This window comes from Scomber japonicus, chromosome 16 (assembly GCF_027409825.1).
Source record: "Scomber japonicus isolate fScoJap1 chromosome 16, fScoJap1.pri, whole genome shotgun sequence".
NCBI classification, from domain to species: Eukaryota; Metazoa; Chordata; class Actinopteri; order Scombriformes; family Scombridae; genus Scomber; species Scomber japonicus.
Genome location: NC_070593.1, coordinates 28,565,356 through 28,591,419, shown reverse-complemented (window position 1 = coordinate 28,591,419; position 26,064 = coordinate 28,565,356). Strand labels below are relative to the sequence as shown.

The 26,064-nt window shown below is 38.5% G+C and overlaps 1 protein-coding gene across 2 annotated transcripts in view; it reads left to right on the top strand.

Moving 5' to 3' along the window:
* The first annotated feature begins 14,100 nt into the window (after positions 1-14,100).
* The window catches only part of clmna (calmin a), a 59,206-nt gene continuing 47,242 nt past the window's right edge, over positions 14,101-26,064 (top strand). For both annotated transcript variants that reach the window (XM_053335928.1, XM_053335927.1), the window contains exon 1: positions 14,101-14,468. In XM_053335928.1, the coding sequence (XP_053191903.1) occupies positions 14,384-14,468 (85 nt within the window). In that variant the 5' untranslated portion in view covers positions 14,101-14,383. The remainder of the gene's footprint in view (positions 14,469-26,064) is intronic.

Below are 26,064 nucleotides of genomic sequence, written 5' to 3'. Positions count from 1 at the left end.
CTTTCCATCATTATTATCATTCATGAAACTGAATATGTTCAGGCACTGACAACACATGCAACATTTTGCATTTGAACGAGGCATTCAGGGACAGCAGTGATTATTTGAGTAGATGAGAACGCTGAGCGAGAAGCTGTGGTTAAGCTTAGCGCTCAGATTGATTTGTATTGGACAAAAGCCTGGTGGAGTGACATTGATTAGTCAGAGAGCTTTCAAAAGCCTCAGTATTACAGACAATAGTAGACAAATCCCAGTCTGTGACATTATGAAATATTATAAGAAGATTCTCATTGAATCTGAATTGCAGCTTTATGATAAGAAAACCTTCTTGATAAAGGGAGGGTGCTTTTTCTTTACCCAGTGTCTTTCATAGCTGAACAGATTTGTGGATTTGTGTTTCCTGCAGGAAGTCAGAAGACACTTAATATGCTCATAAAAATTGAGGATCAACATGAAGAAGAAAATGGAGATAATTGAGAGTTGCTCTGATTAGCAGTATTGTATTAAGACAATGCATGGAGCTGCATTGAAGAACCAGTGGGATGCTGAAATAGGATCCAGGAAGTCCAGTTTGACTAATAGATCCAGTACAATTGCAACTTTTTTATATGTATTTTGTTTGCATTTGTTGGGTTGAGTTGGTTTGGGTTGAGTTGAGTTGAGTTGAGTTGAGTTGAGTTGAGTTGGGTTGGGTTGGGTTGGTTTGGGTTGGTTTGGGTTGAGTTGGTTTGGGTTGAGTTGAGTTGAGTTGAGTTGAGTTGAGTTGAGTTGAGTTGAGTTGAGTTGAGTTTGTATTGGTTTGGTTTGGTTGAGTTTGGATTGGTTTGGAGAAATAATGACAAACTAAAAAGAAAAATAAGAATAACAATAAATAAATAAATAAAGCAGTTTCTGACTGAAAATGTGTAGGCTGAAGCATTTTCTTACAAAACTGACTCTTTTTACATTATTCATTCAATAGATCCCAATGTACATAACACTCACAAAACATTTATAATAATTGGCCATATATACAATACACATATTATATATATATATATATATATATATATACACATATAATAATACAGTGGAAATACACACACACACACACACACACACACACACACACACACATATATATATACATATGCATGGCTATACATCCCCAAAATTGTATATTTGCTGATTGTGTTGCTGATCTTGTTTTGGGTGTATCATGGTTCATTGGCTTTTAATTTTTTTTTACTGATCAATACTTGGAATATTAGTTTGTGTGTTAGTGTTCTTTTTGTCGTGGCAGGTTGTTTTTCATATATTTTCTCTTGTGAGCTGTTTGACTGCTGTATCTTTTGTTATCACGCAAACGAGTTTCCCCAAATGTACATACAGTAGTTGTATTTCTGTCTGTCATCTATTTATTTCACTAACAAAGACTATGACAATATATATATTTTTAACGTCCTTTTTCCATGTTCCATGACTAAGACGAGACAATGACAACTGTGACTATGACTGTGAGAGTGAACCAAAACAGTAAAGTTGCAGCTGGACAGTTAAAACAAGAGCTGAAACTCACTATAAAGCTCCATAAAGCTGACAATATTGATTATAGCTTTAAATGTATCTAATTGGCCAATAAAATGTGTTGCCAAATGATGCAGTTTCCAGCAAACGCTGAGTCAACGTATTTTGCATGATGATTTATTATAAATCAAAGCCCTCATTGTAATGACTGAGGAGGCTGTATTTTTTCTCATAACCCTGCAGTGTAACACGTCAGCCATGTAACAGATGTACAGAAGAAAGACGCCTTTACACAACCATCTCTAGTGGCACACAAGACATTACATAATCTAACGACTTCAATAATATAAAGCAAAAAGGGCTCACTATGTTCTTTGTTCCATTGAATGTGTGTAGTGGGATGTACAGTGATCTCTGCAGCCTCCACTGCCAGTATAAGACTGTCATTAAAAGCTCCTGCAGGTCTCAGTCTGTGCTAACCAGTTGAGCGGATGTTCATTTGAAAGTGAAATGAGTAGTCTGAGAAATACAAGGCTATCCACAGTATGCAAAATTAATAGGAAAAGAGATCACATTATGACCATGATTTCACCAGCCCTGCTGCTTGTAGATACTTTTTTTTTGGTCATCTTAATTGCTCATTTCCAAGCTTGTCCTAATGCACCTACTGTATATAACTTCCTGTTCCAGATTCAGATGTGGACAACCACTCAGCATACAGTCATGCTCATTGAGATTGGACAGTGTGTGATGAGACAAACTGAATCAGCTCTGTGTTTGTGCAGTCAAGTGTTGACTTGCTCTTCCTCTAACTGCATGAAGTCTCAGTGCGTGGGAATGAGAGAAACTGATGTAGTGTGTGTGTGTGTGTATGTGGAGACAAAAGCCATGTTCCAAATCGGTAACAAGCTGATTTTTGGAGTCAGTGGTTAAGGTTGAAGTAAGGATTAAGGGTTAGGAGTTAGGGGAAGTCTCCAGAAAGTTAATGCAAGTCTATGTAATGTCCCCAAAAGTGACCATAGACTGATGTGTGTGTGTGTGTGTGTGTGTGTGTGTGTGTGTGTGTGTGTGTGTGTGTGTGTGTGTGTGTGTGTGTGTGTGTGTGTGTGTTCTCTGGCTGACTTCAGTCTTATGTATCCAGGCACAACAGGCACAACTCACAACAGATGGACAGGGAGATGGACACTGTGGCTGTGACAGGGAGGGGTTGTGGTTCTGACAGTGTGTTAGTATGTGTGTGAGTATGTGTGTGTGTGTGTGTGTGTGTTATGGGGATGAGGATAAGGTTTGAGGTTTGGTGTGATTTGTGTTTGTGATTGGATGAATCTGCTTCTGTTTGTTTGTGTGTTCTTGCAATAATATCATGTGTCTTTACTTTGACTTTTGTGTGTTTGTGCTTTCAAGTATTTATTTTCTATGACACGACTCAACCTACACTACACTCACTTCATAAAAATGTTAGTTAGTTGTTTACACACTGAACGTACTGTAGATCTGCTCACTATCCAATACTGACAGAAAAAAACTTTATTTCTCAGAATCGAAGGAGAGAATAACATAACGTTAGTTATTAGCTAGTACTGTTGAGTTATCAAGGACACTTTCTTGTTTTTGTGTTGAGAGGGCCTTTCATGTTTTTCACATGCTTGACAGGAGTGTGAGGGGGGGAAAATTTATTTTGTTGCAATCTGCAACCTCACAGCTAGATATCACTAAATCCTACACACTGGTCCTTTAATGTCTTAGTCTTGAGATGATCTGTTATTCCAACCATGGATCACTGGAGAAGTTTTATAATTTTATTACAGATACTTCTTCCACCACTTACATTTGCTAAATGCTCCTGTCTTTTTTACTTTTTTACTGAAACTGCTGGGGACAAGGTTGATGAAAGTGAGTGTTCACACACAGACAATAAGTACAGATTTGGTGATAATTCTCTATAGGATAGTTGCACCTTTCATATTATATATATAATGTGTTTATGTGTTGTTTAAATAAAACGATTACAGAAACTTTAACTGGCAGGGTTCAAGATGAAAAGTCACATTACACAGAATTGTCTGGGCCACATATGGTTAAATCTAGCCTACCCTGCTCCTGATTGGTTGAGTGTCCTGCAGGTATTGACTCAGTCTGTCCTCTCTCTCAGCCTGAAGACACAGAAATGTGTCCTGAAGATGCTGTGATAACTGACACCAGCAGAAAAACTACATTAACACCTACATGCTGTTACATGAGTCACAGACAGCATCTCTGCTCTGCTGTTCTACTCATATAGCTATAGATTTATACATAAATATAGATTTAAACATGGATATAGAAATAGAATGGCAACTTTTATAATCTTTCCTTTATGGAATTCTTACCAGCAGCACCTTACAGAACAACACACTGACTCATTTAAATATAGCGTACAGAGCGTACACATGGAGTCCCAGGAGATTTCCCACAATGGAAATTAAACAGATATAAAGACTCAGCCCCACCAGCACAAACATCATGTACACATTAAAAACAAACACAACACACACTAAACTAAATCTACATTCATAGATCCTTTTATTTCATTTACAATATTGTATATTAGATCCAGTTCATTAAAATAGTCTGTAATCTGCACTGTAAAGTATGAGGGTTTTTATCGATCATAATTAACTATATGTGACTTGTCTTATTCCAATGCCTTAAAAATATGCTGAGAATAGCAAAACCCCTCTCAATTCCACCATGGTCCATACCAGATTTCTCATTGAGAGGGATGGATAAGGGATAGGGATGAGAAACTCTTGTAGCCTGAGCACAGCATTAGTGAAATACTGTGAAAATAGTCCAAATGTGAGTCCTGGAGCCAAAGAGAGCAGCAGGTGAGCCAACTGTTAATCACAGCTATCAATCAACACCAACATGACATCAAAGCTACTACTAAGTTTTCAAGTCTTAATAACGGAGCAATCATTTCCAAAATGACAAGCAGCAAACTTATTGAAGAGCTTGAATTTAGAGATTGAGAACAGAATGAGCCATTGAAAAAAATTATAATTGCTGCTGTGTGTTCTACATATCATACAGTATGTAACATGTTGGTCCAGACTGAATTATCTTAGCAACAATTTAATGTTTTTCCTTGTAATTTCATGCATCCATGACATCCAGGTTACTCTAGGATGAATAGTAACTTTGGCTAATGACTGACTTTTCATCTAGCACCACCATCAGGTTTTCAATTTGTTCAGTACATTTATTTATGGCTAATTATCTGTAAAAGTAAAGGTGTTTGGTCATTTTAATATATGATTGTGAAGTTTGACCGCTGCTTTGAGCCTATAATTGTGTGTATCCTGAAGAATGCTCTCATTGATTACATTAAGGGGTCTGCTGGTCACCAGGTTCCTGGCTTGTGTCTAAATGAGGTAAAGATTTGAGGTCTTGGAAAGGCCAGGATGTGGTGAAGTGCCAGCAGATCATTTAAGGCTGAAGGCTCCATGTTCCTGAGTGCTGGGGATGTGTGACCCTCGCCTTGCCTGACATCATGCATAGGTGTAAATGAATGTGTTTGCTACAGTCATATAGGCAGGTATGTTTGACCAATCACAGGTAATTTCTGTGTTCCTTCAGAAACTATAATAGATTAGGTTTGCTGTTTGCTTGTTGAGATGAGCTGATGTCACTGATGTCTGTGTGCTGTCTTCTTATTGTACAATAATAATTGTTTAATATTTAACCCAGGTTGGTTGGATGGTGCGTTGGTTGGTTGGTTTGACTGGTTGGTTGGTTGGTTGGTTTGGTTGGTTTGATTGGTGTTATGTCTCGTCAGATGTTAATCATGGTTATGTCAGGTCATGTCTAGTTTAGTTTCATGTGTGGGTCCTGTATGTTTCAGTTTAGTCAAGTCACTCATGTCCAGTCCTGTCATGCACTTCCTGTTTTATTTTGTACTCACCTTTTCCCCTCTCGTTTCAGATCCTGACTTCCCCCCCTTTCCCTCCGTTGTGATTGTTAACCCCGCCCCTGATTGGTTCCACCTGTCTCCCTACCTCATGTTTAAATAGTCCTTGTCTCCCTTGTCTTGCTGTCAGTTCGTTTTTGTCTGTCTTCAGTTCCAGTCCTGTAGCCTTAGAAAGCCAAGTTTTGAGTTCTGTTTTTTGAGTGTTTAGTCTCTCCTCCTAGTGAGTGTTTTTTGTTGTATTTTCATCCTCCTTGGGAGCGTTTTTTGTTCTTAATAAACTTCTTTGAGAAGCGCATTTGAGTCCTCTCTGTCCGGTTCAAGGTCATTACGTTTGGTTGGTTTGATTGGTTTGGTCGGTTGGTTGGTTGGTTGGATTGGTTGGTTAGGTTAGGTTAAACTAACAAAAAAGTATTACTAAAAATACTAAAAAAATATATATATTTATATACATGTAAATACTTGGTGTACAAAAAGAGAAAAGGTGCCCTGATTAAGGTGCATTCAGGTGTATATCTATTTAATTTGGGTTTAAATACCTACTGTGATCTTAGCCAATGTAAAATTGTTTGCCCTTTCAGGAACATCAGTATAAGTGTTTTATGAAGTTCTAAACCTAAACATATTGTTTTGGCTAAATTCAAAATGGCACTCGATATCTTTTTCTGAAATTGACTAGACTTTATTCTTTGCACTCAACTTCTGCCATGTAAAAGGGTTCCAGACATATTCTTGCCCTGGTGGGAGTAAGTGTTTTCACTCAAAGGTACATTTCGGCGGCTTGTGAGCAATCCTGATAATGACAGGACCAAGCGATGACTCATCCTTCCTTTTTCCTTCCAGATTATTCACATCTCACATCCAAACAGCATGTCAGATTCAAAATGTTGCTAGGATGTAAAACCTCCTGATAGAGTCATTCTTTCATGTTTAGAATAGTTTTAAAGATAGAGAACAAAACCATGTTTGATAAAGAACAAAAGGGATGGAAGGGCAAATTGTAAGTTGATATCAAATGACAGGAAAGGCCATGATGTTCCTGCTACCAATGGTCATACTATTCCTCTATGTCACAGTGATATATGCGCAATTTGGTTTATATTCAAAATTAATATGTTTCTGCTGACAGTGGCAACATTTTACCCACAGTGTCATTTCCAGTGTATACTCCATATTGTCACAGACTGGATTACCAAGGAGACACTGCTCGGGAGTGGATTCATTGCAACGAATTTTGGTACAAACAGTCCCTAAAGGATGAATTCATTTTAGTAATCCTCAAGTTGGTGCCACCAGCAGGTCAAAGCTTTCACTTATTCATTGAAATATCTTGGCATTTACCAGACGAACTAGTACAGATAGAATAATGTGTACAGGTATTTATGGTTCATGGGTGAACCTAGTGATCCACTGACTTTTCATTTAGTTCCTTCATCAGGTAAAAATTCTACCTTGTCCAATATTTTGGTTTACTTTCATTATTTACTTAGAGTATTTACAGAGTATTTCTATCATAAAACACATGATTCAATAGTTGCTGCTGTGATACTTATCCAGAATTTTAAAATGCTTTCTGTGAGTATTACGTGCCAGTGTTTAGGTGTCTGATAAGCAGAACCAGCAGTGATCCAGAATGATAATTTGCTGAATCCTGCAGAATGTTTTCTTGCTTGTAATGTGATAGAAAATATTAATTTAAGATAAGAAATATTATTTCAAATGAATCAGAGCTCAGCCACATTGTTCTGGGAATAAAAAACAGTTTTCCCCCACTGATATCAAAACACATATCTCTTCCTGTCTTTGTTCATATTGCTGTTAGGTACTATGACTCAGTGTGCTTTTATATGTCCAGTGTGGCTGGCTACTTACACAGTCATGTTTGATTGGCTGAACTTTTATAAATGCCTCTGACACAGAGTAATTTGAGAACAGGAAAACAGGAAAAGATGTAATAATGTAAATATACTGATAATATTGATTTTATGACTGATATTTGGCATATAATAAGAGATAAATAAGCAATTTACAGAGGGACACATGATTAAAAGTGTGGAAAAGTAATTTTCATTTCACTGGGTCTTAACATTTTGAGTTTTACAAGCAGCATCTTAATTGGTGGAAAATGTTCAGAAGTCTGTGGAAGTGTCATCAGAATTCTGCAGACACATGATAAGTCTTTAAACTCATGGGTCTGTTACTCACGCTGGACCGTCTTCATGTGTTACTTGTATCTGAAACAACCTGTGAGACTGCTGGCTCTTATAAGAGTACAGCTCTTTACCAATAAATGAGTCACAACTGTTTATTTTAATAGTAAGAAACATGAGACTATGTCAATATTAAAATGTCCTGATGGGGATCTTCATGGCTCATTCTCACTGTTTTGCAACTCACAGCTATGACTCTTCCCTGCTATTCCACAGCAGGCTGTCCTCCCTTCATAACACCTTTCCCAAACCTTCTCACACAGACACTGAAATCTGTGTAGACTTTTTCCTCTCATCTGTTGCATTCTCCACATTCCTTCTGAGCAATTACCAGGTTGATGTACTTATAGATAAAAGCCACAAAAACCAACAAGGTGAACTGTGTCAACACAAGTATGAGACTTAAGCCACATAATAATCCATATGCGAGAGATGACAGCCGTGCAACACACACCAACAGAACCATTTTTATCATTGTGATTGGATGACTGATTGTATGACAGTAATGATAAGAAATACATTGTTGTCATGGAAGTGTTACTGTGTGATTTGATTATTCGTTGAGGACAGATGGATGCAATGAAATGTGCCAGATGGCTTTTAAACAGATTACTCCGGCCAGAGATTTGCTGATATTTAGCTTACAAAACATTAGGATCAACTTTAAGGCTGATACTTTCATTTCAGTGCCTTTCGCCATCAAAAATCATGTTCTTGTCAGTGGGTGGATGATGTAAAATGCTTAGGTAATATCTGCCTCTGCTCTGTATTGTGTGGGCTGAGGTGCACTGACTCTGCTGTGTGAAAGACAGCATCCGAGAGGAGGAAAAGAACCACTCAACTGTTGCACTGGGTTAATGTGGGTCAGCATGTAAATGAAAATCTCCCTCATGCTCATCTGTGTTTATTTATAGAAATCCCAGATTGTGTATTAGCTTGTGTGGGTTTCACCATGTGGGTTAAACAGAGAGGAGGCTGATCCTTGAAAAGTATAGAAATAAATCTAGTCGTGTATTGAAGTATCTGGTATACAGTTGTTGGAGGTTTCTATTTTATTATATAATGTCAGGTTTCTAAAGATGTGTTCAGACAGAAAGTGAAACAAACTTTCATGCTTGATTATTTATTTATCCAAACAGCAGATGTAGGACTGTGGTCAGAACCCTTCTACAGAGAGCCTGTTCATTTCCTATGTATACCATTACTGAAATTGGCTGCAATTCACCTAGAGGGCGCTCATGAGGGAGACTTCAATGAACATGAACGAATGGAGCTAAATGGCTAAAATAATAATAATAATAATAATAATAATTTGATTTTAGTTTTTGCAAATATAGTATTGATTATATATCACAACTGAAATTTTAAAATTACAGATGCAGTAATGTTTCTCTTTTTTTACCCCATAAAAGTTACATTTTGGGGCCACAGCTCCATAGGCCCCCATACCCATCAAGTTCTGAGAGTAGGAGTTCTCCTCCTATTAGAGACCCTAGTTGTAGGTTACAGTTAGCTCTAAGCTAGCTAGCATGTGAGTGTTCCTCTGACTCAACTTTTCCCTCTATAGTTTCTGAATATTTATGAAGTCTCGTGACACACATTTTGAAACATGTTCAACTCACACGGTTATGCCTTCATGCATTACATTTAAATTGACTTTTGACTTAAGATACAATACAGTCATGTATATGTATTATGTAATTAGAATATAAAGAATTATTTTCGTTCTTTCTGAGTATGAGATTAATATCAGTCTCATGCATGTGTGTTAATCACACAGCAAGTAAGAGCACTGCTCTTCAGCGCTCTGCTGTTCTCAATAGAGAGTATAGCCAGTCCACTGAGTCTGGAGTCAGTGCCTCTTCATTTACGGAGCTACCTTTTATAGTCAACTTTCATCCACTTGCTTTTTTTTCCTCCTGAAAGGAGAAACAACTGCGTCACGTCATGACTGACAGCTATCAAGGTGATTGGACAAATGATCATTTCCTCCTCCCATACCAGCCACTCAGCGTTAGCCTACCTTACTGACCCGCCCCGAGCTATTTCATTCACAAAAACAATACAGCTGCTGGACAGCTGCTTGGGGGGATTGTGGGACAAACAGCAGGGTAGTATTCATTTACTCAGTACTGTGCAAAGATAGGCCGAAAATAATAATAAACAATAAATAAAGTGAAATAAACATAAATAAATGAATAATGAATTAAATAATCACGAATAAAGTGTGAAGAAATGTCTTCAGCCCCTCTGTTTGTATGGGAGAGGCCTTCAAACTGACCTGGTTTTCTATCATCCTTCAATCATCCAAATTACTCAAACAAAAAGTTGTCAGTCTGTCTGTACCAGCACCTCTTTAGCCTTGTCCCAGTATGAACTCCAACACGCCTGTCTGAAGTATATAAACATGCTTCGCTAATATGACTCTCATTTCCCGTGTGGTGACAGAAAGCAGACACAGCTTCGGTCTGGACTTAATGACTGCAGCACAGGAAGGGATGCGTCGCAATTATCCAGCTGCTCATTCACTTTGAAGCCTTGTTCAGCTGCTGCTTATGCAAAAAATGAAATTAGAGGTATCAGCAAACCAGTGCAGAGCAGAACATAATGAATTGTTTTCACATAATCCTGCTTACATGAGGAACTCTGATTATACCAGCAGAAACATAAACAATGAGACAAAATCTTTTGTCTTATAAAATATTAAACTTTCTTTCTAATAAGGTTTTTTTTGTAGTTTTTTAATGACCAAAACTGTCATACTCAAGAAAATGTGGAATAAAAAAAGTGTAAGTTCTTATTGTGGTTGTCAGTATTTGTCCACTTGTACCAGTATGTACTGTGTGTGTGTGTGTGTGTGTGTGTGTGTGTGTGTGTACGATGCCTGTATATACTGTGTATGTGATGATATGTGTGGTTATGTGTAACTGAGGTGTGTGTGTGTGTGTGTGTGTTTGTGTGTGTGTTTGTGTGTGTGTGTGTGTGCATGTGTGCTGCAATCTGAAAGTGTTTTCATTGTGATTTTAATATAGACTTGAGCTAAAAGAAATCCAAATTAACAAATAAACAGGAACATATTTAATTGTTTTATTATTACTTTTTATTGCAGTTATAAGGGAAAAAAACATAATAGGCCTACAAGAAAACAAATGCATATTTTTTTTAAATCAGGAAAAGAAAACGATAACTTATAAAAGAGTAATGTGCAGCAGGAGCCAATAAAACCTTGGCTTGTGGCCCTCCTATAATGACACATACAACATAAACACTTATATTTGACCATGTTATGATTATGATCAAGTGTCTTCTTCCATCTATTGTTGAAAGAGAAATAACACTCTGAATCTAAATGTACTATACTGTCAGCTATAATCAATGAAGCTGTAGATTTCATTCATCATTTTCTCCTTTTTAACTGGCTGCATGAGTGATATAAGATTGAAAACACCTTTAATAGGCTACAAATCAAAAAAGACACTCAAGTATTAAAATATCATTACAAATCAATTCATCATTTTGTCCAGGCAATTTTAGAAATGTCTTTGTAGAATAAGCATGAATTGAGTTATTTTCACAACTTTTTTTGTTTTGTTTTGTTCCATTGCAAACCAATACATGTATACTGATAATCCTGACCGCTATCTACAACACACTTGTATCTGTTGCTATGGGAAACAATAGCGGATGTGCTCCAAAGATGCCATTTAAATAGCAGTTGAGTAATACAGATTTTAAATAGCTCTGTCTCTCTCACGCACTGTTATTATAAGCACCACTGTATTCCATTTCATATCCTCCAGAGCATTATCAAATAATCTGTGGGTTAGTTTCTCAAATAAAATGTCAGAAAATAACTGAGAAATATTCTGAGAGCCAAAGATGATGTCTTCAAATTGTCAAACAGTAAAAAGGAAATAAAAGAGAAGGAAGCAGCAAATCCTCATATCTCAAGTGCTGGGAATACAAAATATTTGACATTGCTTAAGAAATACTGTAAATAATCAGTCAATTATCAAACTTGCTGTATTTTATGTCTCTTTCTCAATCAATTATTTATTGAATCAACCAATCAATTTGAATCCAACACAAGTTTCCCTATGGGGACAACAAAGCATATTGTATCATATCATATCGTATCATATCAGTACCTAGTATAATACTATAATGATGTATTGATTATATTCTGCAGAATTTAGTTTCTCCTTTAAAAGGATGTTTTGGAAATTATTTGCTTGAAACTATAATGCCTTTAAGAATAATTGATACTTTGGATATAATGTACATAATTATAATTGTCAAAGAGTCATTCTTTTGTCCAATTCTCAGACACACAAAGTGGGTTTTTACTCTAGGTACAAATGTATTGAGCTGAACTTGACTCCACATGTGATGCCCTCTTCCATTCACACCTGACTCCTGTGGGAGGGAATGCCACCATAAATCAGTCTGCAGTGGTTTGATTTGCAGAAAAAATACACAGCAGCTTGGGTCTGACATATAAAGCTGTTAACTCAAAGCTGGATTATCTAAATAAGTTAATTGTAGAACTGATCCTAGACCTGAGAACTCCCAATTCTAGGTGGTATGAAAGCTCCACCTCACTGTATAACCAGTGGTTTGTGGTCATATGATGGACTGTTACTTTGTTATCTGAAATCTGAATATGCATGACAAAGACACATCAACATCAACAGACCAATTTATGAACTGGTCTTGGTCTTTTAAAAAGTAATAAAAGGTATACTTTTTAAAATCTAGTCTAAAAACCTTATCTTATTTCAGTTTTGTACTTTTATTATATTCCATATTCTTTCATTCAGATCCTCCCAATAGCCACGCAGTAAACATGAGGCCATGTAATGTTGCTGCAAAGGAATTATTACCTCATGTCTTTATGTGTCCATGGCAACCAGTATAATAAACTGCTACCTAAGGGTGTGTCCAAAAAATTGATCCATCAATTAATATCGATTTTCTATTTAAAAATTCAATATCAATTCAAAATTCTGTGAATGGATCTTTTCAGAGAGAATAGATGGAAGCATGACATTTAAAATAATAATTATAATTTGAGAGTTTACAACTTTGTCTTGTATTTGAACTGACATGCTTATCCATAATCTTTGGTTACATGATGACAACATAATTCAAAATGACATGATTTAAAATGCCACTGGTCTTCAGGGTAAATGCACATAAATGCTATCATGCTAGATCCCAGTGTTGGATCAGACTCATCATTTAACTTTACTCTTGAAGAATTTGGTGTCCACACATGACTGCGTGTTAAAAATATTGTCTGACTTACAAAACAGAAACTCAACATAAAATTGAATCAATATCGAATCTGGACCCTGTGAATCGGAACTGAATCGATGCAGGAAATCATTGACAATACCCAGCCCTACTGCTACCACTGAATGTCCAGTCAGATGTATGATCTACTGTCATCAGCTAAGTTTCTGACTGAATTTTAGACTCTGTTTATGAAAAGATCTAGTCTGATAACGTTTAGCATTTCAACACTTGTGAGGACATTGATGAATCTGTTGTTTTGCCAGTAAAATGTCAGAAAATGTCACAGAGGTTATTCTAACAGCTGTGTACAAATGACTCATTAAATCTGTTGACTTTCAACATCACATCGTGGAATAAATCTATGTCAAGAATAAATCAAAGCTCTCCCAGGTCATTAACCAAGCAAGCAAAATAAACAACTCAAACTCAAGTATCAGTCCCCCCCCCCCCTCAGTTATTACCATCAGGACGCCACTATTAAGTCCTCTTGGCCAAACAAAACACACACCGGAACTCAATTTCATTTTAAACAAAACATGGAACAACAATCTACTTTTACCCACTATGCCACCTTGTATGCACTCATATCATGTGTCATATTCTGCCTAAGTTAGCCTATTTGTGCTGTATATTTTATTCTGATTCGGATTCATTTTATTCTGATTTATTCCGATTCGGAGGATGTAGTGTGTCTGTGTTTTGAATGCGGAGCCACGTCTAAGAAACTTCTGAATCTGAAAATAGTTTTAAAAAGGCAACAAAATATTTTTCATAGTTCTCATTTGTTTTATATAGTTCTCACTTATTTGTGTTTGTAATGTCTAAATCTTTTCCATTTCATTTTAAGTTATCTATCTATCTATCTATCTATCTATCTATCTATCTATCTATCTATCTATCTATCTATCTATCTATCTAAAAATACATCCACCTCCACACACATTTTTTGTTTTCTGTTTATATTTCACACTTGCTTTGCAATGTAAACGTGTGTTTCCCATACCATTCCCATGAGAGAGAGAGAGAGAGAGAGAGAGAGAGTGTGTGAGAGAGAGAGAGAGAGAGAGAGAGAGAGAGAGAAATGGGCGGGGTCTGGATCAACTCCATCCCACCTCGGAAATACCAACCAGGTGCTGCAGCTCCTTCCTCCCTGCTCTCCACTCAGAGCTCCATCGGCAGCGCTGTGAGGGAGGGAAGCTATCCGCAGTAAGCAGCAGCATGCCCGGCTACTGAGAGACTGCTCCCCGTCATCTCAGCCTGTGTGTGCCTGGCTTGCATGGCTCCCGATCGGCCGGCAGGACAATAGACAGCCCGCCTGCCCGCTGCAGCAGTAACAACAGCAGCTTCTTCTTCTCCACAACCAGCCCGGGAGCTTTGTGAGTGTTCCTGCCCGGGATCCCTGCACCACTGTCCGCGGGTCCAGATGGCTGGACACGAGTGGGAGGACTGGTTCGAGCGGGAGGAATTTATCGGACAAATCAGTGACATCCGAGTGCAGAACTTGCAAGGTAAGAGCATCCTGAGCTGCGTTTCACTGCTGTTTAATAACAGAGAGGAGCTGTGTGTGTGTGTGTGTGTGTGTGTGTGTTTGTGTGTGTGTGTGAGTGGCCTGGTCACGCATGCACAACCTCAGTGCAAAGTGTGTGCATGCTGCCACTCACTCACAGAATGGCTTTTCTTCATTTTTGAACTTTTTGGCATAATGCTTTTCATCACTCTGAACAGCTCACTGAGTCCTAAACTTTCCAGATTTGTTTCAGGTTTGCATTCTGTCTCAGCCTCTCAGGCTTGTGCTCTGAGCTCTGTTTTAGCCGCTATTTGCAGAGGACTTCACTCACTGTGGAGTCATTCATAAAGAGCAGTGTGAATAACTAGAGCTCAGTATGCTGCTACAATGCTGTTTAAAAGCAGTTCCAGTCTAAAGTGACTTTTCACGGCTGGAAGTAGCATTCATTCAATTGATTAGTCAACTCTTCTCATTTAAGACATTCTATGATTGTGCCTTCTCAAATGTAAAGAGTCAGTGCAGCTCCTCTGTTAGATCCTGTACAGATCAGTGGATTCAGAGATATATTCATTAAATGTATCAGTATCAGAGTTGCAACTAATGCTGAAAAATATTCATCACTGTTTCCCAAAGTCCAATCTTACGTCCTCAGATGTCTTGTTGTGTCCTGACTAGCAGTCCCGAACTGCAGTTTTCATTTTACTGTCATAGTGGACAAAAGAAACGTCACTTTTGAGAAGCTAGAATCATGATTCATAATGTTTCTAATATTGTACATTGTGGCAATGTTGGGTTTCTTTAAATTAAATAAGAGTACAGTCTTGCTCTATGTGGAAAGTGCCTTGAGATGACTTCAGTTGTGATTTTGTGCTATATGAATAATGATTCATATTGTATCATACAGCCTATACTATACCTGGCAGATTATATAATTTGGTGTGTGTGCGTGTGTGTGTTTGTCAGTCAAATGTCAGATCAGCAAATGTCAAACAACATCATATCAGCAGCAGAATGAAAGTGTCATGCTCAATAGTTTTTGTAATGCACTTTTATCAGTAGACACTTTAGTGAGTGCATTCAGCCTGTCAGAGCAGATGTCGTGCACAGTGCAAAAAGTACTAAGGTCAGTTAGTATTGCATTTCCATGAAGGCTGAGATAACCTGGATTTCAGTGGATGATTGAAACTCCACAATCACTGACTTCTCCATTTCCCATAATGCAACTGCATCGTTCATTGGACCGTCTCTGCCTGCTAGATTCCCACATCTGTCAAACTCCACAGTCCTACTTTTAAAACAAGCTTTTTGTTATTTGTTTTATCTCCACACCCAAACCTGAGGTAATCATAATGACATCATTAGAGCCTTACAGTTACCTGAAAATAATGCACCTTATCTGGTTTTCTACCACGCTATAACTGCTCTCTGTGTTAGCAGAGTGTGGTAATAGTTTACCTTTACTCTGTCATCTGAGCGAGGTGGGAGGCAGTGTGTGTGTGTGTGTGGTTGTGTATTTGTTATTCTTTCAGACTCCTCCACAGCCACAGAAACCATTATACAACACTACAACTGACTTTGAGGTTTAACATTTGGTGGAGTAACCTTTAAATTCTCTTTAAATTGGTAACTTTGAGTCTGTAGTTATACTTGGTTGTACATGGGTGACAAAATATAAATATTGGGTGTGATGTTAGGTTTATCTCCTTATCCCTAAAAATAGCAATCCTACAGTTCCCAGAATTTGGTTGGATTCAATGAAGAATTGATGAAGGAAACCTTCTCTTTTATGTAACTGCATTGCATTCGGGTCTATTTTCTGCTCCTGTGGGTGTAGAAGTTGTTCTCTGTTTTTCTCTCCTCCATTGGATTTATTCCTGGATGACTGCTGAGGATTGCACCAGGTTGAAAGATGTTACTGTTTGATTTTGATGGACGGACACCAAAACCTGCTGTTCACTGTTTATATTTCAGATCACGAAAAAAATATTTTAAGATATCACATTTCACTGAAGTTTCTAGAAATATGTCACGCCAGATATTCACACAAATAAGATCCAAATGGGAAGCGCATCACACGAGCACATGAGCACATTTTAAGCTTGGAAACATTTATCTTTAATAACTTGCTCAAGTGTTAACACATGACTGTACTTAGGTTATATCATTTGTTAATTTTCTCCTGAACAGGGTTTTTGTTATGGGGAAGTTTTTCCTTTATTGGCATTATGGGAAATGAATAAGTTTGAAATGGGGAGTTTATTTTTTTTACCGGTTTATTGAGCCAGACATGACAGTAAATGCACCAGAGATAGTTGGCACACTAAGTCAGAGGACAGCAGTGTAATTAATGTTAATGTAGAATGTTGGTACTAATGTATTTTGGTATATACATATTGCAGACTGGAACACAACATACAGATAAACATTCAATAATATCCCAGTGGACCAATAGCATGCTCTGTAATTAGTCATGTGTTATGTCATATTGCTGACTCTTTATTCTGCTGGTGAACTGGAGTGATCCTGTAAATCATGTGGGAATATCTCATATAGTGAAAGTGTTGCCAGTGTGCCAAACAGGGCTTAACAAGAACTAGAGGAGCAGACTAACAATAATTGCTCTTTAAAGTGGAAGTAATTGATTTAATGAGTGTGGTGAGAATGAAAGCTTTGTTTTGGCTCTAACCCAGTTCATCCCTGAGTCTGTAACAAGCAGGCCTCATTCAAACCATCCCTGCATATCTTGTGTTGACGTAGAGTACAGGCGGGGTAGTGTAACAGCAGGCTGAGACAGAGGATTAAATAATAAGGCTTTTAGCCAGTGATGGTGATATATCATGGGCTGTGTGCTGTTTGGTGTACAGGTTGTGTTTCAAAGCTAGGGTCTGTCATGATAGCTACTTTTGTTGGACGATATATATTGTATCAGAAATAATCGCGATAAATGATGTTGTCATTTATAAACCATTTTATACCACTGATATAATAATAATTAAAGCTGCAAGCAGCGGCGAACGGGCCCTCACCCCCCCAATGCATGTCGGTTTACAGATACAATAGGGTTTCACGCTGGGGAGCGTTCGGGCCCTAATAATATACTAGCATAATATTGCAAGGGGGTCTATACCTTTTAATTCCATACAAGTGAGCAGTGAGGAATGGAGGACATTACTTGCTTAGCCAATGTAACATGAATAGCCTCTTAGCTGCTAATGTGAAGTGTGGCAATACTGAGGTAAAAAAAAAAAATATGATAAGTCCATATATAGACATGATGATGCTGATAATTACGTTATTAAAGATAAGTGGCAAATATAATTGTTGTGCCAGGCCTAGTACTGAGGAGAACTGAAGAGTAATGTAATAATTTTCTGTGGGTTCATTATCATAAGTGACACATTCTTCATATGAAATATTGATTAGTGGAGCTTTAAGTATTGAAGAGTCAATGTCAGCATTTATCAATACAGAGAGAAAGACAGCAGCCTTTAAAGACAGACTATACAACAGCAACCACAGTGTAACAGTGGCAATTATGGGACAATGGTAATGCTAAAACTTAGGGCATTGGTAGGTAAATAGCAGCCTGTGAGCCAAGTGTGTCCCTTCTGCAGAAATATTTGAAGGGAAAAGTACATCAACACTTTTCCATAATTTTCCATAAACACAAGGTCCATGTAAATCTCAGTGAATACAGTTTAACCTTGTTGTGTCTTATACTGCACAGACACAAGTAAAGGGATCCAAACTATGACTACACTGTGCTTTTTCAACAGTGCATGATGCTAAAATTGAGTCCCAGTAATTAAATTCTAATTTAATTCCACACCTTTTTCTGGCCTATCAAGCCAGAACAGATACATTTTTCACAAAGACAAATAGATGGTTGTCTAATAGAATTTGTGAATTGATGCCATGTCAACAGAACTTTCAATCAAGCAAAGAAGTACAACAAACAACATACATTCACATATGTGTCATTTTTCGTTGAATGTGTATTAGATTATTTGCCTTGAGATCCAATCACAATCCAAAACAGTGTTGTAAACAGTTGTAAACTCTTAAATGACTTACAAGAATTAAATAAAAATATAGTCCTGGAAAAACTGGCTCATGGTTGAAGCTCATAGCTGATCCCTGACATGAAGGACATTTAGCACGAAAAGAAAACCGTTACCAAAGTGAATCAATAACATCAATTATGCAGCAAAATCTTAAACTAGTTAGCATTAGCTAACATTAGCCATGATAAGCTACTAGTCAAACATGGCTATTGATCAGTTATTAGATAGATAGGTAGATAGGTAGATAGGGAGATAGATGGATGAACATAGCACAAACAGTAAGGAAATATGTGTTTGGTAGATTATTTCTTTGTTGTAACAATGCTTCTTGGCAATAAGCATTGTAAATCTTATACGGTTGGAAAGCCTGTTTATTTCCTTTTTAAATGGAGCCACATTTGTAAGGAACATGCATTTGTGGGATGAGCAGAAGAGCTCAGTACGTGGGTTGCGCCCATGACAAATGAGTCAAATCTTCTCTGCCTTCTTTGGTGGAGGCATTGTGGTGGTGTTGGCATCTCCCTCACTAGAAAAACAAGGCTTGTCATCATTGGAGGCAATCTCAATGCAGAGAGATATTGAGATGAGTTTCTGTAACCAGTGGCAATCCCATATCTCCACAGTCTGGGACCGAACTCTGTCCTCCAAGATGACAAAGCTCATCCCCACAGAGCAGCGTTTATCAGAGACTACCTCCACAATTTGGGAGTGGAGAGGATGGAATGGCCTGCCAGCAGTCCTGACCTCAACCCCATTCAACACTTGTGGGATCAGCTTGGGCGTGCTGTTCATGCCAGAGTGACCATCACAACCACGTTGGCTGACTTGTGACAAATGCTGGTTGAAGAATGGGATATGATCCAATGAGCAGTGTGTGAGCAGTCAGGTGACCAGTAGTTTTCATGGGCGCAACCCACATACTCAGCTCTGCTGCTCATCCCACAAATGCATTTTCCTTACAAATGTGGCACCATTTAAAAGGAAAATAAACAGGCTTTACAACAGTATAAGATTTATTGCCAAGAAGCATTGTTACAACAAAGAAACCAAACACAAAGTTCCTTACTTTTTGTGCTATGTTTAGATAGATAGATAGATAGATAGATAAATGACCCCTGACATGGAGGAAATGTCATCAAACTGACTCATTATGCAGCAACAAACAAACACTTAACCTTCAAGTCTCAAGCAAGTCCCAAGTCATTTTTGTGAGAGTTGAGTCAAGTCAAGTCAAGTCATAGCTTAGGTCAAGCAAGTCACAAGTCAAGTCATAGAAATATAATAAGCTGGAAGACAACCGTCTTAAAACTTTAAGAGACTGCAGCTTAAGTTTTATGTAGCCCTCCTTTGCACAAAAGGGCTAACAAATAGAGGGAGGGGATATAAGGCTAAAGGATAATTATAAATACTCACTAGGACCAGCAGGATCAGATAACGTTATATTAAAAAATAATGTGAAATTAGCTAACGTTAGAGACATTACTTACTTTTCTTTGTGTAGTCGGAAATGACGGATGAAATTTGACGTGGTGCTGGATGTGTCGGATATTTTTGCGCTGCACACATTGCACACGGCGAATCATTTCTTTTGTTGAGTTGAATAGTCTTTAAATCCAAATTTTATGATTTTGGGAACACTGGCTGCAGTAGCAGCAGAACTGGTAGCACTTTCCATCTTCCAAACCCTGACCGCTCTACTGTAGATGGCGGGCGCATCACCTAGTAGAGAGATTACTGGTTGCCAGGTTCGCCCACATGCAACAGGAAACATCCAATCGAAAATATATATATATATTTTTATAATTATTCACCAATTAACCAAGACAGCAATGACTTGTCGAGTCATTGCATGCAAGTCTAAGTCAAGTCTCAAGTCATGAGTAGCAAGTCCAAGTCAAGTCAAGTCTTTTCTCACTGTTGATCAAGCAAGTCACAAGTCCTCAATCTGGCAACTTAAGTCTGACTCGAGTCAAGTCACTAGACTCGAGTCCCCCATCTCTGGTGTATTTTAATCATAAGTTCAACTTTTCATTTTTTCAGATGAAGAATGAAGCATTTCTTCTTTCTAAAGCTGCATAGTCTCACTTTAAATATCAACTTTATATAGATTAGCATGATTAGCTTCTGGCTGCTATGACTGTGATAAAGATGATAAAGGCTTTGAAACATGATAGATGGAGATGGATAAAGTGGTCTGCCCCCCCCCCCCCCCCACACACACACACACACACCAGTGTGCCAGTGACAACACACAGAAGTGCATTAGAGTGAACTGTGTATCTTATTGCACCCGGGGAGCAACTGTTACCCTGGAAACACACAACTGTGAAACCGTGAGTCACAACACAATCATGGCTCTGAAGTCAGGGACAGCACACACAAGATAGAAATGTATTGGAATGTTGTACTTGAATTTATTTTATCTGTCACAAGTTGGTGTATAAATTTAGATATAAATTCAGTTGTCTGTTGTGTATAAACTCAGGATTTGGTTGGAGAGACATGAGTTTATTGATTTCTGCTTTGTAGCACTGGCAATGAATCAACAGTAAGTATCTCATTGGTTTGTTTATATAACCTCTGCCACTGGATCAGGTTCATGTACCGGCGGGAAATTGCAAAGTTTACAATGTCGTGAGTCAGACAGATGATGTGTTTGTGTGGCAGTCTTGGCTATGATGTATTGGAATTGGCAGAGGTGACATCAGCTACAGAGTGTCAAACCCCATAATAATGTGCTAAACATATTCCATCACTCTGTCTCTGCTGGATATGTGCACTAATGACCAGGTTGCACAGTTGCTACATGTCAGCTGCATGAAGGCTTCAGCTCTCTCCACACTCCTCTTGGCACTAAAGAAAGCTTTTCCCTTTTGAAATGATCGCAGAAGTTTTTCTACTTTTTGTTCGTATATTCTTCAACGCTGCCATATGAGCCCAAACTGTCTGATGAGAGGCTGGATTGAGCGGCTGCGATTCTCGGCATGAAAAAGCTGGAAGAGAAGTAAGCACTTTAAAACAATGGCCCCGCAGGCTCTTACATAACACATGATGAGACGGGAGAGAGAGAGAGAGAGAGAGAGAGAGAGAGAGAGAGAGAGAGAGAGAGAGAGAGAGTGCACTTCCCTCTGCAGCACAGTGCTGGAGTCCCTGAGCTCAACGTTCCCACATCACACATCCCACACAACCCTCTCTCTTTCTCTTTCTCTTTCTCTTTCTTCCTCACACACACACACACACACACACACACACACATACACATACACATACACATACACACACACACACACACACACACACACACACACACACCAAAACACAGTGCCTCCCACCTTACTCAGATGCAGAGAACAGTTACTGGTCTGAGCTGTGGCTTTTCACTGGCACAATATTTTGCTTCCTTAGCTTATATGGTGGGGAACCATTGATTCTGATTGGCTGGAGACCATGCATTATTTCAGATATGGCTGTGATGATGTCATCAGGGATTATCTCACCTTGAACAAGACTTCAATTTTTTGATAGAAAGCCTGCATTAAAAATGTATGTGTTTTACCAGGCAGTGAGGGTTTAATGAAAGATGCATTAAATTGCATTATGGGAAATGTAGGATGTACAGTTTTGAAGCTTAACTCATTCTAGAGATTATAAATCAGAATATCTCGTCCTCTGCTGCTTCAATTTGGAACGTTTTTAAAAAAAAAAAAATCTGCCTCTGTGTCGCCCACTCTTTTAGAAGTGAGTACAGCTCCAACTTCTCTTGTGTGCCCCTTGAAATTCAGCCTGTGGAAACATGAAATAAGTCAGCAATAGATAGCAGGGAGAAATGATACAGAGATGGAAAATAAATCAAGAAACCAACATGAAAGTAAGAAGGTTTTTGATAAGACAGAAAATGACCAGAATAGCTCAGAATAAATATGAAGTGTTGTTAACTCCTCTTGTGTGTTTTGCTTGTTACCAGGTTACAGCTTCTCCCACTGGTCAGTTAAGTCAGATTCATCCCAAAGTTCACAAAGATTGTGCCAACACACAGAGTTTCTATTTAAAGAATGTTCAGGCCCATATTTAGTGGCAGAACACTTTTAATCTGTGGAAAGTAGCGTCAGGTGTTGTTTTTTTGATAATAGCGTGTTCATACTGTGCTGTGCTGTACTTGACCCTTTGCCCCAAATCACCCAGTAAACATACTGTAGTGTGTATTTATATAGGTTTTACTGCTCACAATGTCCACCTATCTCTCTCTATCTTTTTTTATTTATTATTCTTATCATGTTTTCAGCCATTGTCAGAAATAGACAATCCAAAACATGCTGGTTTTTAGTGCTGGCATATTGATTCATCCAATATACCAGTTTCCATTTCCAGTACAACATGAATTTTTCACATACTGCTCAAACTCTTCAATAGGCAGCTAAATGTACAGTATAATCACTGCAAAGAGAGCTGTGTGTATTGAGAGGAGACCATAATAACTGTGTAACCACCCTACGGTAACTTTACAACACCACAATTAGTAACCCATAACAAGCAAAACACAACAATTGGTCACACTAATAATTGTACATTTTATAAAGTTACACTGCTGAACAGCATGATGGGTACACCTCATTAGCTTTTGTTAATGAGATTCAGGCGAATGGAGATATGTATAATTACGGTTATATGGGCAACCTCTGTCAGCAATCCACGTAACCTTAAAGTGATACTGATACCAACTGAGTACTTCATTCTTTACCCATTACACAGTGCTCTGTCTATTATCCAGTGCCAAAGGCAGGTAGTGTAGACACCATAGACTGTATAAAAGAAATGGACGTAACATCCGTGACGTCACCCATTGGTTTGTGGACTGCTGCTCGGAAGCCAATAGTTTCGGATCTGGGCAGCGCCATCTTGAAAATTTCAGGTGCATGCTGGGAAAAAATAAAAACACGGATTCTGGGCATGAGGCGGGGCCATTGGTGGAGCCAACAGCGGAGCGGAGAGGTTGCGAGGGCTGGATCTCGAGGACATTGGTCAATCAACCTGTCAATCACGATGTAGCCACGCCCTAATGCATACCCTGCTTTATCGTCAAATATAAAATCAGGGAGGCCAAAATTATACTGCATTGAAGAAGGCTTTAAACTAGCGATTGAGACCATAAACACATTTTGAAAGCGTTTACTGAGGTTAGAAATCAAGTGAGAAGTTGGTGAATTCTCCATTGACTTGTATAGAGACGGAAGTCCTTTTGACACCAAAACGGTCGCCCCCTGGTGGCCTTTTGATAGAATGCAGCTCTAAGTTATTTCCGCATTGGCTTCATTTCAGAGGACTGGAACTCCCCGCCTGGTAGACACACTTGAATTTAGGTGGCATCTTGGCTGCTGAACTGCTAAGCGCATTAAGTCAAATTCACCACAACTTCACCACCACAGACGGGTTGTAGCTGCTGTGGCAATGGGCCAATCATGTCGCATTAAATTGAAGAATGCAAGTCCATACAAATAGTCATATTTTCTACCTCTGGGTGCAAAATGGGTGTATTGCAGGTATCGTTTGATGGGAGACGCTACTACTTGGTATAGATTTATTTCGGTCTATACCTTAAAGATATCCAGTACCAATACCCAGCCCTCCTTCTGCTTCCTTAATACATTTTTTTTACATGAATTGCTTCAAAAGTTTGTGAGTCTGAATGACAGTAAAGACAGGAATCAGTGTGTTTATGAGTTTCTGAGACTGTGGAGAGCTCATTGTCTGTTCCTGTAGAGAAGTAGTAACTAAGTACATGTAAATACACTGAATGAAAGTTGCCAAATTGTAAGGATGAACTAGATCCACACTGAGCAGGTTTCATGTAGTATGCTGTTTACAGTATATAACTGTGAGTCACATTTTTCTAACCATGTGGAGATCAATGTTTGGTTCAGCTGGCCTTACTGATATTTTTCTGGAGGTTAAAAAACCTGGAGGTTTCCAGGACGACAGTGTTGATAAATGCTGTTAATCTATGTGTAGTAGTTAGATAGCTGGGATGACTCTCACCTGTGGACACTTGTAGATTTGTTAAAGTATGGCAGCAACAGCAAAAAGTTTTCCTCTTCCGTCGACTGCAGGAACAGCAGCAGTTTATCTCAGATAATGTTACTCTAAGTTGTCTTTCCTCACAGTCCTGCTGCCTTACTGTCTCCATTCATTGTTTTTCTTCTTTCAGCTGTTTTATCTCCTGTTTACTCCGGCTCAAGTAAATCCAGTTGGCAAATCCAGTGAAATGACTCATAATAGTCCACAGAATCATCCATCATTGTACTGATTTTTTTAGTTTCCTTATACAGTGTAACTGTGGTGTAAGTCGGTCTCATAATGTAAACCAACTGCCATGTGTGGATGAATATGTCAAACTGCCCTAAATATAGCTTTCTATACAGTTACTTATAATACTGCTACAGGCGCCTAGTTCCTGTGTTTACTGTTATTAAATACTCATTAAGTGATTCATGTAAACTCTATGTACTCCTGACAGTAGAATAAGCCACTATAAAGCAAGACATATACATATAATAAGATTAAATTATACATCACAGCTGTAATTGAAGCCTCAAAGAAGCCAGTTAATAGAAGACACATTAGCAGGGAATTAAAGCAGCTGAGTGTTAGATAACAGAGTTTTAATAGAAGTCTCTTCTCATTAAACATTTTAAAGGCTCAACTCAGACAGAACATTTAGCTGATGTAGATACTGTTAAATAATGGTGCACACTGAACATGATCATGGTTCATTGCTTTCTTCAGTGCACAATGCTAATTATTGCAAGACTTCTTACTGGTAGAGGAATTATGTGTGTGTGATGGAACATTTGAGCACAAGAACAGTTTGATGTATCAACAAAATCTATGTTGTGCTCAGTATATGTAAATGTATGTTAGCTATTGTTTACATAAGCACTAGAGAAAAATGGACTCCAAATGTGTTTGTGTGGCTGAATTGACCGTTTTTGTGTGTGTGTGTGTGTGTGTGTGTGTGTGTGTGTGTGTGTGTGTGTGTGTGTGTGCACACAGTCCTTTGCAGTAGAGGGGTCACATCTGTACGTATTGTGAGGCAGAAACATGTGTAAAGGATTGCCCTTTAAACCACTGTGCTGCAGCGTGTCAATGAGAGTTCAGACAAGCCAAACACTGATGCTTCCTCCTCTGTGCTCTGTTGACTCTGTGTGTGTGCATGTGTGTGTGTGTGTGAATGAGACTGTCTGCAAACAGTAGTGACAGCCTCTGCTCCTCACACTGGGCTGAATGTGTCCTTATTGAACACTCGCCCAGTCCCCCTACATCCAGTAGCAGTGTGGATGGCACAGAGCCTCGGCCTTCACCGACTCTCCGCTGTGAGTTATTTGGAAGTTTGGGAGGGGGGGGGCGGTGGCGGGCGGTAACAAAGGTCCCTTCTATTCAGTTCGTCCCCTCCATTCATTTTGAGTTTCCTCTTCCATATTGCTCCTGAGGCAGAGGCTGCGTAAACACTTTCAGATGTCTGCTTGGTTCACAACAAAT